The sequence below is a fragment of the Telopea speciosissima genome, chromosome 3 (assembly GCF_018873765.1).
Source record: "Telopea speciosissima isolate NSW1024214 ecotype Mountain lineage chromosome 3, Tspe_v1, whole genome shotgun sequence".
Classification (NCBI taxonomy): domain Eukaryota; kingdom Viridiplantae; phylum Streptophyta; class Magnoliopsida; order Proteales; family Proteaceae; genus Telopea; species Telopea speciosissima.
In genome coordinates this window covers 36,590,704-36,606,505 of record NC_057918.1, presented here as the reverse complement: position 1 = coordinate 36,606,505, position 15,802 = coordinate 36,590,704, and the positions used below count along the sequence as shown (strand labels likewise).

Here is a 15,802-nt window from a genome sequence, read left to right as displayed (position 1 = left end):
TCTGACCACCCTTCCTCTTGCATTTTTCTTGGCTGGTTAAAGTATTAAACTATGAAGAAAACCTGTATAAATAGAGGTCCATAAGTCTTGAAGTGATATGATTTCCAGTATGAGGTTGGTATTCATCCTTCCCAGAGCATGTGTACCATAGGCTGTCTGAGGACCAAATGGACAAGTATTTCATCGTTATCCTCTTATTTCACATTTTCATCATCCATGGTTGTAAAGCTTTCATTTTTAAGTTTGTGAATCCTAATTATTATCGACAGAGTAGAACTCTCGGTATTAGTGCCTGGCACTAATACCGAGAGGAGAAAGGAAAAGCATTCTGGTCCTTTGTTTTATTAATTAATGTTGAGTGCATTTTACTGTTATACCCTCCTATTATTTTTATTTAATGAAGATTGAGGGAAGAGACAGATTTAATTCTGTTTTCCCAAAGTTTCACCATTGCCTCTCTCTCTTTCTTGTTTTCTCTTCTTTTTCTTCTGTAATTTACATGGTATCAGAGATTTAGGTACTGTTACAGCTCTCTACGGCTATTTTCTTCTCTTCTATCAAGGCATCTATCGACATTAAAGTGGTGATTTCAGATTAGAGTTCTTGCGGGCTCTTATTTCGTTTGTTTGAAGGGGTGCAACACCCTATGCTGTGTTTCTGGATTGTTTAGAGACTAGTTCATGATCTAAAATAAGAAATAGGTCTTTCTTTATGTTTTTTGGTGATTTATGGAGTGAAGGTTGCGCTGGAATTGGAGAAGCATCTATCGGCAGCTCCCTGTCAGGGTTTTGAGATCGATCTTTTGGTGGAGCCTTTGGAATCTGCTTTTTGAGTTTGCTGGATTTTTCCCGAGGTATTGCAGGTCAGAATTTTATTTTTCTGTTTGGTTCAGAGTTGGTTGGAATCGATTTTTTGGGGTTCTTTGGCAGAATTTTTCAAAATTTTCTTCTGTGCAACCTCACTCCATTCTTTGATTGTGAATTATGGGTGATAACTCTAAGGCTGTGATGACTGAAGTGTTCTCTTCCTCCATTCGTATTACTGAAAAGAAATTGGAAGAGATTACCAACTTTCAATAATGGAAGAAAATTGTTATGTTGGTTTTGACCGGACGTGATCAGCAGGATCACCTATTTAAGAATAAACCTGATGATGACCCGTTATGGGATACTATTGATGCTAGAATATTGGGACAGATGCTGAATTCTATGGAAAATCAAATTGTTGATTTGGTGACCCACATTGATACCGTTAAGGAGTTATGGGAGTATCTTAATGTTTTGTACTCTGGACAAAACAACCTTTCCCGTATTTATGACTTATCTTAGGAGTTCTACCGGGTTGATCGAAAGGGTCGTTTGTTGACCCAATACTTTGCTGATTTTAAGAGGATGTATGAGGAACTTAATTCCCTACTTCCTATTACTTCTAATGTGGAACAAATGCAAAGTCAGCGGGAGCAGCTTGCTGTTATGGGATTTTTTAGAGGACTTGGGAAGGAGTTTGATTCGGTCCGTTCCCAAATTCTTGGTGGCAATAAGGTAGCCACACTGTCTGAAGCTTTTTCCTGGGTTCTACGTGTTTCTCGTGAGAATACTAATGCTATTGATACATTGGCTTTGGCCTCTTTGCCAACCAACTGTGGGCCCAAATAGTAGGGCTATGGTAATGGGGGTAGTGGCTGGTGGTGGTCGTGGACGTGGTGTTGGTTCTAGTAAACCACCTACTTTGGGTACTTAGGGTGTTTCTGATGGTTCGAGTTTGGTGAAGACTTGTCACCATTGTGGTCGTCCAGGAGATATCCAACTTTTTTGTTGGAAACTTCATGGCAAACCATCTCAGCAACAATTTGTCAATTCTGCCATTACTACTGAGTCTACTGTTTCTACATCTCTACAGGCTGAGGGTAAGATCGTGAAGATCTCTGATGAGGAGTATGCTCGATTTACTTAATTCTAGATTTCTCAACTAGCCCAGCCTTCAACTGCCACCTTTGTTCAGATAGGTAATGCCACTACATGTCTTTCGACTGCTACCTCTCGTCTTTGGATCATTGATTCAGGGGCTTCCGATCATATGACTGGAGTCTCAGGTATATTTTCCTCCTTCCATACATCCTTCTCTAGTGTTACTTTAGCTAATAGTTCTTTAGCTCAAGTGACTGGTTCTGGCACTGTTCATGTTACACTTTCTCTGTCTTTATCTACAGTTTTGTATTTACCTGACTTTCCTTTTAATCTCTTATTTGTTTATCGGTTTACCAAAACCTATAAATGTTCTGTAACCTTTTTCTTGGACTCTTGTGTGTTTCAGGATCTTACTACGAAGATGATTGGTAGAGGTCGTGAGTCAGGGGGGCTTTATATACTTGAGGACACTTCATCTATGGCGTGTTTCGGTGTGGCATCACCCAACCAGATTCATGTCGTTTGGGTCATCCTTCATTGGAGAGTTTGAAGCTGCTCGATCCGCGTTTTCGGTCACTTTCTAGTTTGAATTGTGAGTCCTGTCAGTTTGGGAAACTTCACTGTGTGAGTTACCCACCTAGAGTTAATAAACGGTCTGACCAACATTTTTGTTTAGTTCATTCAGATGTATGGGGTCATTGTCCTATCGTGTCCAAGTTGGGTTTTCGTTATTTTGTTACCTTTGTTGATGATTATTCCAGGGTCACCTAGCTTTATTTAATGAAAAGTCGTTCAGAATTATTTTCCATCTTTTGTGCATTTGTGAATGAAGTAAATAATCAATTTCCAACTCCTTCGCGTATTCTTCATAGTGATAATGATAAGGAGTATTTTTCTGCCTCTTTTGCTGATTTTACGGTACAACGTGGTATTATTCATCAGTCCTCTTGTACTGACACCCCACAACAAAATGGTGTAGCCGAGAGGAAGAATAGACATTTAATGGAAGTTACTCGATCTCTTTTATTTGAGATGAAAGTAGTTAAACCTTTTTGGGCAGATGCTGTTTTGACTGTGCGTTACTTCATTAACTGCATGCCATCTTCTGTTTTACGTGGTGCTATTCCCTTTTCTTTGTTATTTCCTTCTATGCCATTGTTTGTTTTACCACCACGGGTGTTTGGCTGTGTTTGTTTTATTCGTGATCATCATCCTGGAGTTTCAAAGTTGGATCCCAAAGCTCTTAAGTGTATGTTTGTTGGTTATTCCTGCGCTCAAAAGGGTTATTGCTGTTATGCTTTTGAGTTGCAAAAATACTTTGTTACTGCTGATGCTTTTTTCTTTGAATCCACCCCGTATGATGGTTCTTCTTTTAGATGAACTTCCTGTTTCTGTTGTTCAGTCTATTGTTGACCCTATTCCGTAGGCTCCCTCATCACCGGCATCTCCTCCTATTATATTTCAACGTCACCAATGAAAAACGTGGGCTCCCCCTGCTTCAGCTGCCTCTGCTCCATCTCCTTCTTCGAGAGTTGATCCTGCAACAGGTTCTCCTTTGGAACCTCCTTCTAATCTTGATATTCCTATTGCTCATCGTAAGGGTGTTCGGAGTTGTACCCAACACCCTATTTTTAATTTTGTGTCCTATGCTGGTTTGTCTTCCACCTTCTATTCATGTTTGAATACTATTGAGAATCATCCTATTCCTAAGTCTGTTGCAGAGGCATTATCTCATCCTAGTTGGAGGGCTGCTATGAATGAGGAATTGGTGGAATTGGAAGAAAATTAGTCTTGGGATCTTGTTCCCTTACCATCGGGTAAATCTTGCCATTGGCTGTCGTTGGGTGTATGTGGTGAAATTGAACTCTGATAGGTCCTTGGCTCGTTTGAAGGCCCGTCTTGTGGCAAAGGGCTATGGCCAAGTTTATGGTGTAGATTACCTGGATACTTTTTCTCCTGTGGTGAAGCTTAGTTTTGTTCGTATTTTCATTTCCCTTGCTACCACTTCTCATTGGTCATTGTACCAATTAGATGTTAAGAATGCTTTCTTACATGGAGATCTTCATGAGGAGGTTTATATGGAGCAACCTCCTGGGTTTGTTGCTCAAGGGGAGTCTGGTCTAGTGTGCAAGCTGAAAAAGTCATTATATGGTTTGAAACAATCTCCTCGGCTTGGTTCGGCAGGTTTACTGAGATTGTGTTAGAGTTTGGGCTGACACGGTGTGCTAGTGATCATTCTGTGTTTTTCCACCGGTCTGGTGCAGGAAAAATATTCCTTGTGGTTTATGTAGATGATATAGTTATTACATGAGATGATATTCCTGGCATTGAAAGTTTGAAAATACATTTGTAGCAAAAATTTCAAACCAAGGATTTAGGCAAATTGAAGTATTTCTTGGGTGTGGAAGTGGCTCAGTCAAAGAAAGGAATTTCGCTTTCACACTGAAAATATGTCCTTGACCTTCTTACGGAGACAGAGATGTTGGGTTCTAAACCTCTAGATACTCCTATGGATCCTAATTTTAAACTTATTGCTGATGATGGTGAAGTTTTGCCTAATCCTGAGAAGTATCGGAGGCTAGTTGGTAAATTAAATTATCTGACAGTGACTCGGCCTGATATTGCCTTTCCTGTAAGTGTGGTGAGTCAGTTTTTTTCTACTGCTCGAACATCTCATTGCGAGGCTGTTGTGCATATCTTGCGTTACCTCAAAAAGGCTCCTGGACGTGGTCTTCTCGATAGTGATCGTGGCCATGGGTGGATAGAGGGTTTTTTGGATGCTGATTGGGCATGATCTCTAGTTGACAGAAGGTCTACTACGCGTTATTGGGTGTTTGTTGGAGGGAACACAGTAGTTGCTCGTTCCAGTGCAGAGTTAGAGTATGGGGCTATGGCACATGCTACCTGTGAATTAATGTGGGTGAAACAGTTATTGGCTGAACTTGGCTTTGTTGATGGGTCTCCTATGCAATTGTGGTGTGACAATCAAGCTGCTGTACATATTGCTTCAAATCCAGTGTTTCATGAAAGGACGAAACACATTGAGGTTGACTGTCATTTCGTTCGAGAGAAGCTTCAACTAGGACTGATTTCTCCTTGTCATGTTCGTATAGGAGAGCAACTTGCAGATGTGTTTACCAAGTCTTTGGGGAGTGCAATAGTGGATTATATTTGTAACAAACTGGGCATGATTAACATCTATGTTCCAGCTTGAGGGGGAGTGTTATCGCGAGAGTAGAACTCTCGGTATTAGCGCCAGAAGAAAGGAAAAGGAGGGGCATTCTGGTCCTGTGTTTTTTTAATTAATGTTGAGGGTGTTTTACTGTTATACCCTCCTATTATTTTTATTTAATGAAGATTGAGGGAAGAGACAGATTTAATTCTGTTTTCTCAAAAAGTTTCACTATCGCCTCTCTCATTCTCATTTTCTCTTCTTTTTCTTCTGTAATTTACACTAACCAAAATGAATGAGCTGTTTCTCAACAAATTCTAGTGTTCTTATGTGAAATTGGCAGGTCTTTTCCTCCTTTGCTTTTGCTGCAATCAAACTGCGAACATTGGGGATTTTCAAGTTTGATAGATCAGGTGTGGACAAAGGTGGTGCTGGGAACATTTCAGAATACCATTTTGGGTCAGTGCTGAAAGAAACAATGCTGAATCTGGGTCCAACTTTTGTGAAAGGTTAGTGGGATGGTGTAATAGAAGATTGTAACTAAAATATATGATTTATAGTTATTATCATGCTACCTTACTATTTTCTTCCTTTCTTGCATTCCATAGTCCTTTTAGAATTTAAGCATGTTATGTATAAATAGAAAGGAGGGGAGAAAGCCTTTCTTTTAATTTTACTTCTGGAACCATTTCTTTTTATATGCTAGTTAGTAGTTACAATCCTTTGCTTAACAATGCAGTTGGTCAGTCACTTTCTACGAGGCCAGATATACTCGGGTCGGAGTTTTCCAAGGTTAGGTTCTAGACTCTAGAGCATGGTTATAGCCTGCAATTATAGGTGTATTTTTAATTCCTCATTGCAAGTTGTGTGTAGATTATCCTGCAATGGGATGCAATTGCAAGATCATAATCCCTAACTATTTCTTTTTGAGCTATAATTGCAGGCACTATCTGAGTTGCATGATCAAATCCCTCCTTTTCCCAGGAATGTGGCCATGCAGATCATTGAGGAAGAATTAGGCTCGCCTATAGAAACATTCTTCAGCTGCATCTCTGAGGAACCTGTTGCTGCTGCTTCATTTGGTCAGGTATTTCTCTCTTGACACATATCTCACACTACAACATTTCTTTGGCAATTACCTATAATGCAACAATTGATTAATTGATATGTATTGATACTTTGTATTTGACTTTGCAAAATTCATCATAGGTGTACCGTGGGGTTATGCTTGATGGGTCAAATGTTGCTGTAAAAGTTCAGCGTCCTAACTTGCTTCATGTGGTTGTGCGTGATATCTATATTCTTCGGCTTGGGGTTCGTCTAATCTATGCTTTTAATTCGTCTTCAGACATACATACATACATATGTAAGCATTGCATTCTCAAATAATTTTATCTGTAACTGTTTCAGCTGGGTCTATTGCAAAAGGTGGCAAAAAGAAAAAGTGATCCCCGGCTCTATGCTGATGAGCTTGGAAGAGGCTTGGTTGGGGAGTTGGATTACACTATAGAGGCCACTAATGCTTATGAGTTCATGGTATTTTGTTTCTTCAGTATTTCATTTGCTTCCATTGCTTTTCTGGCAAGGTACACAAATATGGAAAATGAAAAACCATGAATGAATAAGGGAACAAAAGAAATAGGAATGTAGCAAGCTTTACGTAGTTTAAATATTCAGAATGGTGCCTATATCCATGAGTTGAGATCATAATATTAATTATTAAATCTCGTTTTGGCAGGCCATTTCGGCCTGACCGAAATATCCGAGATAATTTTGCCGAAATTTGGTATTTTTTCTGCAAGATTTCGGTTGGTCATTTCGGTGGGTTTTAGGCCAAATTAAGGCATTAAACTTCTTGGCAAGGAATTAAGTATCGGAGTGTATCGTATTGTCTCGGCCGATACGTCTCGGTATTGGTCGTGGCCGAGACGAGACAGGTCGAGACGTATCTTTTTTTTTTAAAATGTAAATGTCTCGAATGTATCGGTATGTATCGACCGATACATATCAATACGATACGATACGGTCGATACATATCGATACAGACGAGACATGATTTAAACCATTATTTTATTATTTTTGAAATAACGATACGTATCGAGACGTCTCGGTATGTATCGATATGTATCGACCGATACATATCGAGACGTCTCGATACGTATCGGCAACTTAAAAACCACATGGGCCCAAGTCTTCTCAGAACAGAAAACTCGAGCAGGAGCAGGTTGGCGGAAAAAAAACAGTTCCAGCTTTGAGAAACCTATAAAAAAACATCTTTAAACTTGGTTTTTGCCAAAGATTTGTTGAGGGCTTTGATTCCTTTGCCAAAAACGATCCTAAAGGAGGTGAAATCTCATCATTTGCTGCATCTAACAGCCCACATTCGAAATCAAAAGGTGTTCTTGAAGGGAAAGGTAGGTTTTTTTTGCTGCATCTAACAGCCTACACAAATTGCTTGTTTATATTGTTTTTATTGTCCAAAAGTGTATTTCCATGTGTATTTTGATCATTTTCATGCGTTTCTGCACCGGTCGATATGTATTTCCGATACGATATGATACGTCTCTTAAAATCGCCCGACCGATACGATACCCGATACCGATACTTAAATCCTTGCTTCTTGGAAACCTTATTTTAGGCTATATAAACACATGAAAATGTTCAAATTGCAAAAAATAGTCACCCAAAGTGGTCTTTTGGATTTGTACCCTTGATTGGTAGTATACGGTCGAATCCTAATGTATAGTTAGTTAATTACACATTATTCAAGTACTAGAGAACATAATAAGCAATTTAAACGAGTAAATCATACAAACATAAAGTCAATGACTCATAAGTCATAATATTAAGTACATAATTTGGATAACATCAATATACTCTCCTAATACAAGTCAAGTTTCTGCTAATAATAATTACTGTGCCATCCAGGATCGATCCCACTCATAGTCCGATGGAGCAGACGTGCATTGTCCTCTGACTGTGGGACATATGAATGCCACGTCATAGTTTGGGAGAAGAAACGAGTATAGTCCTCCACAACTGCTGTGTAAATTGCATCATCGACATACTGAAGGTAACCTATCCTAGGATATGTGGTCACCAAACTGTGACATGACGCCTCTGGGAGCATGTATGGTTATGGCTGGTGGGTTGGGTAAGAGAAGATGTTGTCCACAAAAGATGATCCACTACGTCTCTGTGAGTGGGAGTCGTACTCAAAACTGGGAATGGATGAAGAAGATATATGCTCCTTCACCCTACTGAACTGCCCATATGGATGTGAATATGATGTACTGTACTCTGATGTTATTGGAGATGGACTGCTCTCTCCGCCAAAAGATGGGGCACGCCAATGCCCACTCGATCTGCTGTTCCTGTCACCAATACTCATTCCACCAACAGACCTAGATAAGGTATCAATGTCCATAAGATCGGCCTTCCTACGAGGACCGAGCTGGGCACGAGGCCCTCTCGAGTAACCCTTACTTGTGGAAAGTGTGGGGGAACGTGCACCGTGGTCCATCTCCTATATAGCATGATCAAATTGTGTTTCTCCTGTGAATCGGATTGGCTTTGTGGCTATCTCCTGCTGCTCTACCACATACTGCTCTCGAATTCCATCATATGCATCACCACCACCACCAGCACCACCACCATCACCACCATCGCCTCCATCATCACCATCATCATCATCTCCACCAATATGAGTAATCAGTGGAGATCTACGAGTCTGAGTCCCATCACTTGAGGACATGGACCAGTCATCTTCCTCTTCATCAGCATTGCCACCTGTACATTGGAACGGTATGGGTGACGCTTCCCGTGCGTGTACCTGACCCTCTGCAGCCATGAACTCATCCACATCAGCACCTATTTGTTCGGCTCTCATGGGGTTAGGCCTACCTCCAGCCTAATCCAACACCGGATCACCTCTATCCCTCAACCAATCCACAATAGGATCTTCATCATCTGAATCCACCTGGAAAATGTCGGCGAGATCGATAGTGTCCCTGTTACCCTTCAGTCCTATGCGTATGTATTGCATCTTCAGCCTCAAATTGTAGTGCACATGCACTAAGTCAGATAGACATTGGGAACCCAATCTGTTTCGCCTTTTGGAGTGGATGAGCGAAAACGTACTCCAGTTCCGTTCACAGCTGGATGCATAATAAGTTTGGGAGAGGACCTTGATTGCTATTTTCCTTAAATTCTTTGCCATACTCCCATACAACACCCACCATTCAACTGCATTACAACAAAAAAGACATGTTATTTGCATTTCACAAGTTTGAATACATATGTAACTTAAAGAATAAGATATTGAATTGAGCAATGAGTACCAACATCATCGCGTGACTGGCCTTGCTCTGCAGCATCGGTTCCAAAACTCCCCAATGCGTCCCTAAAACTCATCTATACCCATTTGGAAAAATATTTAAAATTAGTAATGACTATTTACTAACTATATTCCAATTTCCAAATGAATTATAAGACTCACCTAGGTGTTGCAGATAGACTGTAATGTACTACTGTCTGGCTCCAACTTGGCAACTACTTGTTTCACTGCTTCAATAAAGGTAGTATTCAGCCCAAGCCTATGACTATATTTGTACTTGGGGTTGAAATAGTATGTTGAAATTCACATGTGCATATTGTCAATGCCTTACTACTTAGTAATATATTCTTCAAATTAAATTTAAAAAATGTAATCTGAATTAGTTGCATAAACAAAAAGTACTCACCAACCTTATGCAGTGGATGCATAAGTTGAAGCTCACCGTGATCCTTGAAAATCTTGTGGAAGTGTTTGCTACGTCGTGGATTCGTATTGTACACACTTTTCTTCATCAAGTCTATGGCGGCATACAAATGTGGCATAGGGCCCCTTGAGAGCAGAGTCCACTATATGCAAAACTTTGACCACTGGGTCCAAATTGTTACCACTTTATTCAGCTTCCAGAAGTCATCTGCTGAAATGGTAGACTGTGCTTCCCTACCACCTTGGGTATTGGACCCCCTCCATTCGAACCACTCATCACAAGCAAACATAGATCTGAGACAGGACTTTTTGGTCTCAAAGCTCTTAAGTGCAATGTAGTTTGTGGCAAATCTAGTTATGCCTGGCATCACCAAGTCACCCCCACATTTCTCCCTCAAGAGATTTAATGCAAACCCATGGTTGTATACAAAATTGGTCACTTGTCTTGCCCTATCCATAACACTCGGTACCAATTTGAGCTTTCCCATATCCTTTAGCACGAGGTCTATACAATGGGCAATACAAGGTGTCCAAAATAGTTGATACTTACTGTTATTCATCAACCTCTCACCGTCCTTATTGAAGTTGCTTCCGTTGTCCGTTACAACCTAGACAACGTTCTCCACTCCTACCTCTGCTACCCATAGTACAAAAACTCGTTTCCTCTTGATCGAGATTTCGAGAATTTCGAGTATCTCGGTCGAGTCGAAACGAAATGCAACATCAAATTGAAAAAATGCAATATTTCAAAATTTTCGGTGAAATTTCGGTCATCTCGTTTCGGAAATTTCGGAAATCTCAGTCATTTTGGCATTACACCCACAAAAAAATACCATATTTCGACAATTTCGGTATCTCGGAAATTTTGGTCAGACCAAAACACCGAAACGAAACGAGATTTTAAAGCTTGCTGCTACCACCTCCTTCAATAACTTATAGATATATTTTGCATCCTTTTGATCCTTGGATGCATCCACAGATTTGAGAAATATTGTCCTCCCATCACAATACACCATAAAGTTGATGATGGACTTTCTTGTACGACTAGTCCAACCATCACACATAATAGTCACCCATAGCTCTTCCACACCCCCCTCATTTCAGCAATATACTTCTCAAGCTCACTCTTTTATTTGGGCAAATAAACATTCATAATCTCATATGGGGTGTGCCCCTTATACCTTGGGCCAGCCTCAACAATTGAATCTATCATAGTCTGATAAAAGGGGCCTTGGGCAGTGTTTGCTGGGATGGTATTGTATAACATCTACTTAGTTATAGATTCCTTCACCATCCCCTTCATATTTTTCCATGCTCCCTTTATCTTAGGCTGCTTGTTGCCTTTCTTCTTGTAGACACTAGGATCTTGGTGTAGTGTGGGGTCAACTCATGGTGGTACTACTGGAGGTGGTGGAGACGGAGCTGCCCTCATAATCTGTGATTTTCTGAAGGGATTAGGTTGCCTACCACCTGCTCTAGAGTTACCAGCTCCTCCAGTACCACCTACTCTCAGTCTCTCCTGTTCCTCATGATGCATGGCTCTGCTCCTTACCTATGCCCGTCTCTAATCTCTAGCATCTGCCTCAGTCTGTATATCATCAGGCACATAGACAGGGTCATCACTGTCATCATCCTCATCATCAACATCATCATAGCCTCCCACTGTACTCCTCACTGTATCCTCAAGTTCTACCCTTGTCTTCTCCCTCTAAGCCTTTCTCTTACTTCTTCCCTTGATGTACTTACTTATGGTCCTAGATACCTCAACATGGACCATATGACATGAGACTGCTTCAGAAGAATTCCCAACCTGATGTTGTTTGAGTTTATTGGCCCCACCTCCCAAAAATTTCTGGTGACAGTAATTGCAACATGTTTTTCTTTTATCCCCGTCAATTGCCACTCTGTGCAACCATGCAATGTTACCCTTGAGGCACCTGGGTGGCCTCTGCCCCCCTGCTGCCCCTGCTCACCCTACCTCTGTCGTCTATCACGGTCCACCATAATCTGACTTGTTTATTGTTGCATGAATAAAATAATTCATTAATCACTGAAGCACATCAATTGTTTTAGCTTGAGAGCACTAAAACAAGTATATAGCTATTTAGTATTTTTCCCTTAACCCTTATATTTTTCTCATAATTAAAAACAAAATTTTAAATATTTTTCAAATAAATATTGGCCTAACACAACAAAACCGAAAATTATATGCAATGGGTAGCACTTAAAAAACATGTAGAATTTACTTTATATTTTTCAATAATTTTCAAACCAACACCGCATATTTTTTTCCCTATTTTTTCCTTTTTTTGAATTTTTAAATAATTTTTATAATTTCAGAAAATTAAAATAATTAATTATTGGCGGAAAAATATTTTCGACACCATGAGACTGTAGATCGGCCAATGGTGTCTAACATATAGTTAATTGATCCCCATACAGTTTACATAACCCCTATTTTTTTAGATCTTTGTTGTTGGAAAATCAAAATTTTGAAACAGAAACATAAAAAAAAAAAGAAAAAATTCTACACCATGAGGTTGTAGATTGGCCTCCGCTGTCAACATATAGTAAACTTCAATGATGTGTTTCCTAGTGATTTTGGCGTTGATTCGGCTAAGAATCGAAGAAGAATGCACAAAATCTCCAAAAACCAACATACACCAGCGAAATGGGACTTCTAGGGAGTTCTCGGTCGAAATTTCGACTGAGCCTGTAGAAATATGGCCTTTTTATAACTGGGGTTTGTAACGTCTGGCCGAAATTTCAGCGTGATGTTACAAACAGTCGAAATTTCGACCAAAACTTTGTATTTTTTTCAATTCGACAAGGCATTTCGTTTTGGCTCTACCGAAATATTCTAAATTTCCGAGATCTCGATGAAATTTCGTCAAGATTTTGAACTATGATTCTAACAACTAGTCCAAAGGCTCTATTCTAATTTCTAACAACTCAAGTCCAACAGCTCTTTTTTCTTTCTCCCTATATAGATGTATCTTTTGTTTTGTAAGAAGAAGAGGAATTTGTTTCCAGTATAACCTCTAGTAGTGAATGAGTCCCACTTCTGGGTGTGTGAATTCCCGTTTGAGTTTGATTTCATCTTGGGTGAGTAAGGCACTGTACGACAACGTTCCAAAAGCTTGTTTCTGGTGTTTCTGTGGTTTTTCGGAACAGATCTTGTATGTGTCACCTGGTCTGTTTTTCTGTTTTTTTGAAACGAACTGGGTGTGAAAAACAGTTTTGAAGGTGCTTTGAGAAACATAAAAAAGTTGTCAAAAAAAACAGAAATTGAACTGGGACAAAAATGCGCATGAAACGACCACCTCCACCATCACTACCACCACCACCACCTCCTCCTCCACCGCCACCACTACCATCATCGCCATCACCACCACCACCGCCACCACTGCCGCCGCCCCACCACCACCACCTCTAATGCAACTCCAACCACCACCACAATGCCACCGCCACCAGAAGATATACTTCTGTGAAGATGGATTCCATACATGTTTCTGTTTTTTTGTAACAGCAGAAACAATTTTTTTTTTCTCGGTTTACCAAACAACATTGTTGGTACAGAATTACTCAAAAAATCTAAAAACAAAAAAAAACAGTTTCAAACTCAGAACTAGTTTTTTGAAACTGAAACATCGCCATATAGAGCCTAAGTCCCCAAACGATCCTAGAGCTAAGTGGTCATCTCTTACCCTCCGGTTAAGTGGTCCTCTTTAACCATTGTTATCTTGTACTTGGTTCTTTATTTTGCAGTAAAACTCTTCTTCATTGCTATCTTATTTTGTATTTTCATTTTGAGCTGCATCAACTTGGTATCAGAGTAAGTTTCAATTCTTGAGCACCATACGGAGAGGTAGAGGACGAGTTTGTCCACTTCAAACTTATGAGTTCTTTCAAGAAAGGGAGAATGATGGCATCAACATTATGTCATGAGCATTTATGGCTCAGGACTCCACCTCTCTCTCTCTCCAATGGCTCTTTTCCAACGGCTCTATTCCTACATCTCTTTTCCGATGGCTCTATTTCAACAGCTCTTTTCTATCGGTTATTTCAGTTGGAGAATGCGAAAGGAGACAAATTTGGAGCTTTGGCATCAAGTGTGGCCTGATTCGAATGATGCAAGGAACATAGATTATGCATTTGAGCACCCTGGGAAGGAAGAGTAGGAAATGAAAGCTTTACGTGAAATATTTGCAAGTGGATTCTGGCATGTAGATAATGGATGCAAGTGTCATTGGTAGTGATAACACCCTTCCCTAAGATATAAGAGAAGTCGTACAGAGAATCTTAAATGTATTTCTACCTGCAAAAACATGGTAGTTAGGGGAAAATATGAAGATTTGCTGTTCATATTGTTAGATGATCTTGAATCAATTACCAAGGAGAGATTTCTTAGAGTTTGTGAAACTGCCTAAAGAGGGAAGCCATAGAAGATACCCTCTGGCCAACTTGGTAATATCTCAGAGTTGGTACCAGATAACTCAGTTTAATTGATGTCTCTATCTAACCTTGCTCTTCCAGAAAAGGGAACCAAGTTGAGATGGAGCAGTTTCTTCCTTGAAGATACACTCACGAAGTATTTGTACCTATCCCATTTAATCATTTTAGCTTGCACAGTTTTATGCTGCAGGTTAGCTTGAAACATTTCCGTGTGACCTTTCTGAGGAGAATAAGCAACTTTGGGTGAAAGAGTATTTAAAGTTCTATAGGAAGATCCAGGTTTCATTTTGAATCCTTCGGTTTTATAAGAAGAGTAGCAGTATCTAAGATGAGGATCATCTTAGTTTACAGAGAAATCAGGGGAACAATTGAAATAAATTGGATCATTATGAAGACTATCTACAATATGAGCAAAAATGGTATCATTACCATCTAAATGTCTATCATCTTTTATCTTAAAAGGTTGGCGAGCTCTGTAATATTCACAAGAAAATGCCATGTGGCAGGTGTTGGTAGAAATGAGTAGGTCCATATTATAGAGGATCCTGCACTGACCTCATTTGTCAAGTTTCTGTTCAATAGAAGTCTATGCAAATGTTAAAAGATAGTTAAAAGTTATAACAAGTTACACAAATGCTTCTGACCTCTAATAGTTGTGAATATAACCAACAAGAATCTATGAAGAAGATGAATAGAAGGAGAAAGAAAGAAGAGGAGAAGAGAAGAGAAGAAAAAGGAAGACGAAAACAACCGAGAGAGTTCGACTAGAGAGAAAAGTGGCTCATGGTTTGGCTTAATTGTCCAACCATGAGTAATAGCATGTATTAATGATAACCCTAATCTATTACAATGACACAAATACCCTTCCTCTATCACTTAACTTGAACGGCTACCACACTTTCAAAACATCATCATGTCTCATAAACATAAGCCTAAACACTAACATAAATTATAAATGTCACCATTAACATTAAAACATTATTACACTACTAAATATCACCACAACTTCAACATTTCTTTTCAAGCTGGAGCATATATATCAAAGGCTCCAGCTTGGAACAAGAAGAAAAGATATTAACAGCAGAACTATTCTTGAACATAAAAAAACAGTCGTAGACACTAGTGATCCTATAGAGAACTTCATTTTTGTAGCATACCAACACAAGCACATCAATCATCAACAAAAACAGTAGAGATGAATCTTCGTGTTGAATAAATCCGGACAACAACGAATAAAATAAGCAGCAGAGAATACCAACCACAAGCGAAATTATCATACTGGCAACAGCAACATCATAGGCCCTTCTCAAGGAAGGCAAGTAGTAATCTTCACAAAGAAAACAGATAGTGTTGCATAGGTTGCTGTGAACCACAGATAAAAACATAAGGTAGCTGTGAACCACAAAACACAGCATAAGGTAGCTGCGAACCACAAGTAACAGCATAAGCTAGTTGTGAACCACAAAATAAAAGCGTAAGGTTGCTGCGAGCCTGCGAACCACAAAGCAC

The 15,802-nt window shown here is 39.6% G+C and overlaps 1 protein-coding gene across 1 annotated transcript in view; it reads left to right on the top strand.

Annotated features, from left to right (window-relative positions):
• LOC122655742 (uncharacterized protein sll0005) overlaps positions 1-15,802 on the top strand; it is a 95,239-nt gene that overhangs the window by 34,345 nt on the left and 45,092 nt on the right. The window contains exons 3-7 of the mRNA XM_043850049.1: positions 5,423-5,588; positions 5,819-5,871; positions 6,023-6,166; positions 6,289-6,393; positions 6,490-6,615. Of these exons, the coding sequence (XP_043705984.1) occupies positions 5,423-5,588; positions 5,819-5,871; positions 6,023-6,166; positions 6,289-6,393; positions 6,490-6,615 (594 nt within the window). The remainder of the gene's footprint in view (positions 1-5,422; positions 5,589-5,818; positions 5,872-6,022; positions 6,167-6,288; positions 6,394-6,489; positions 6,616-15,802) is intronic.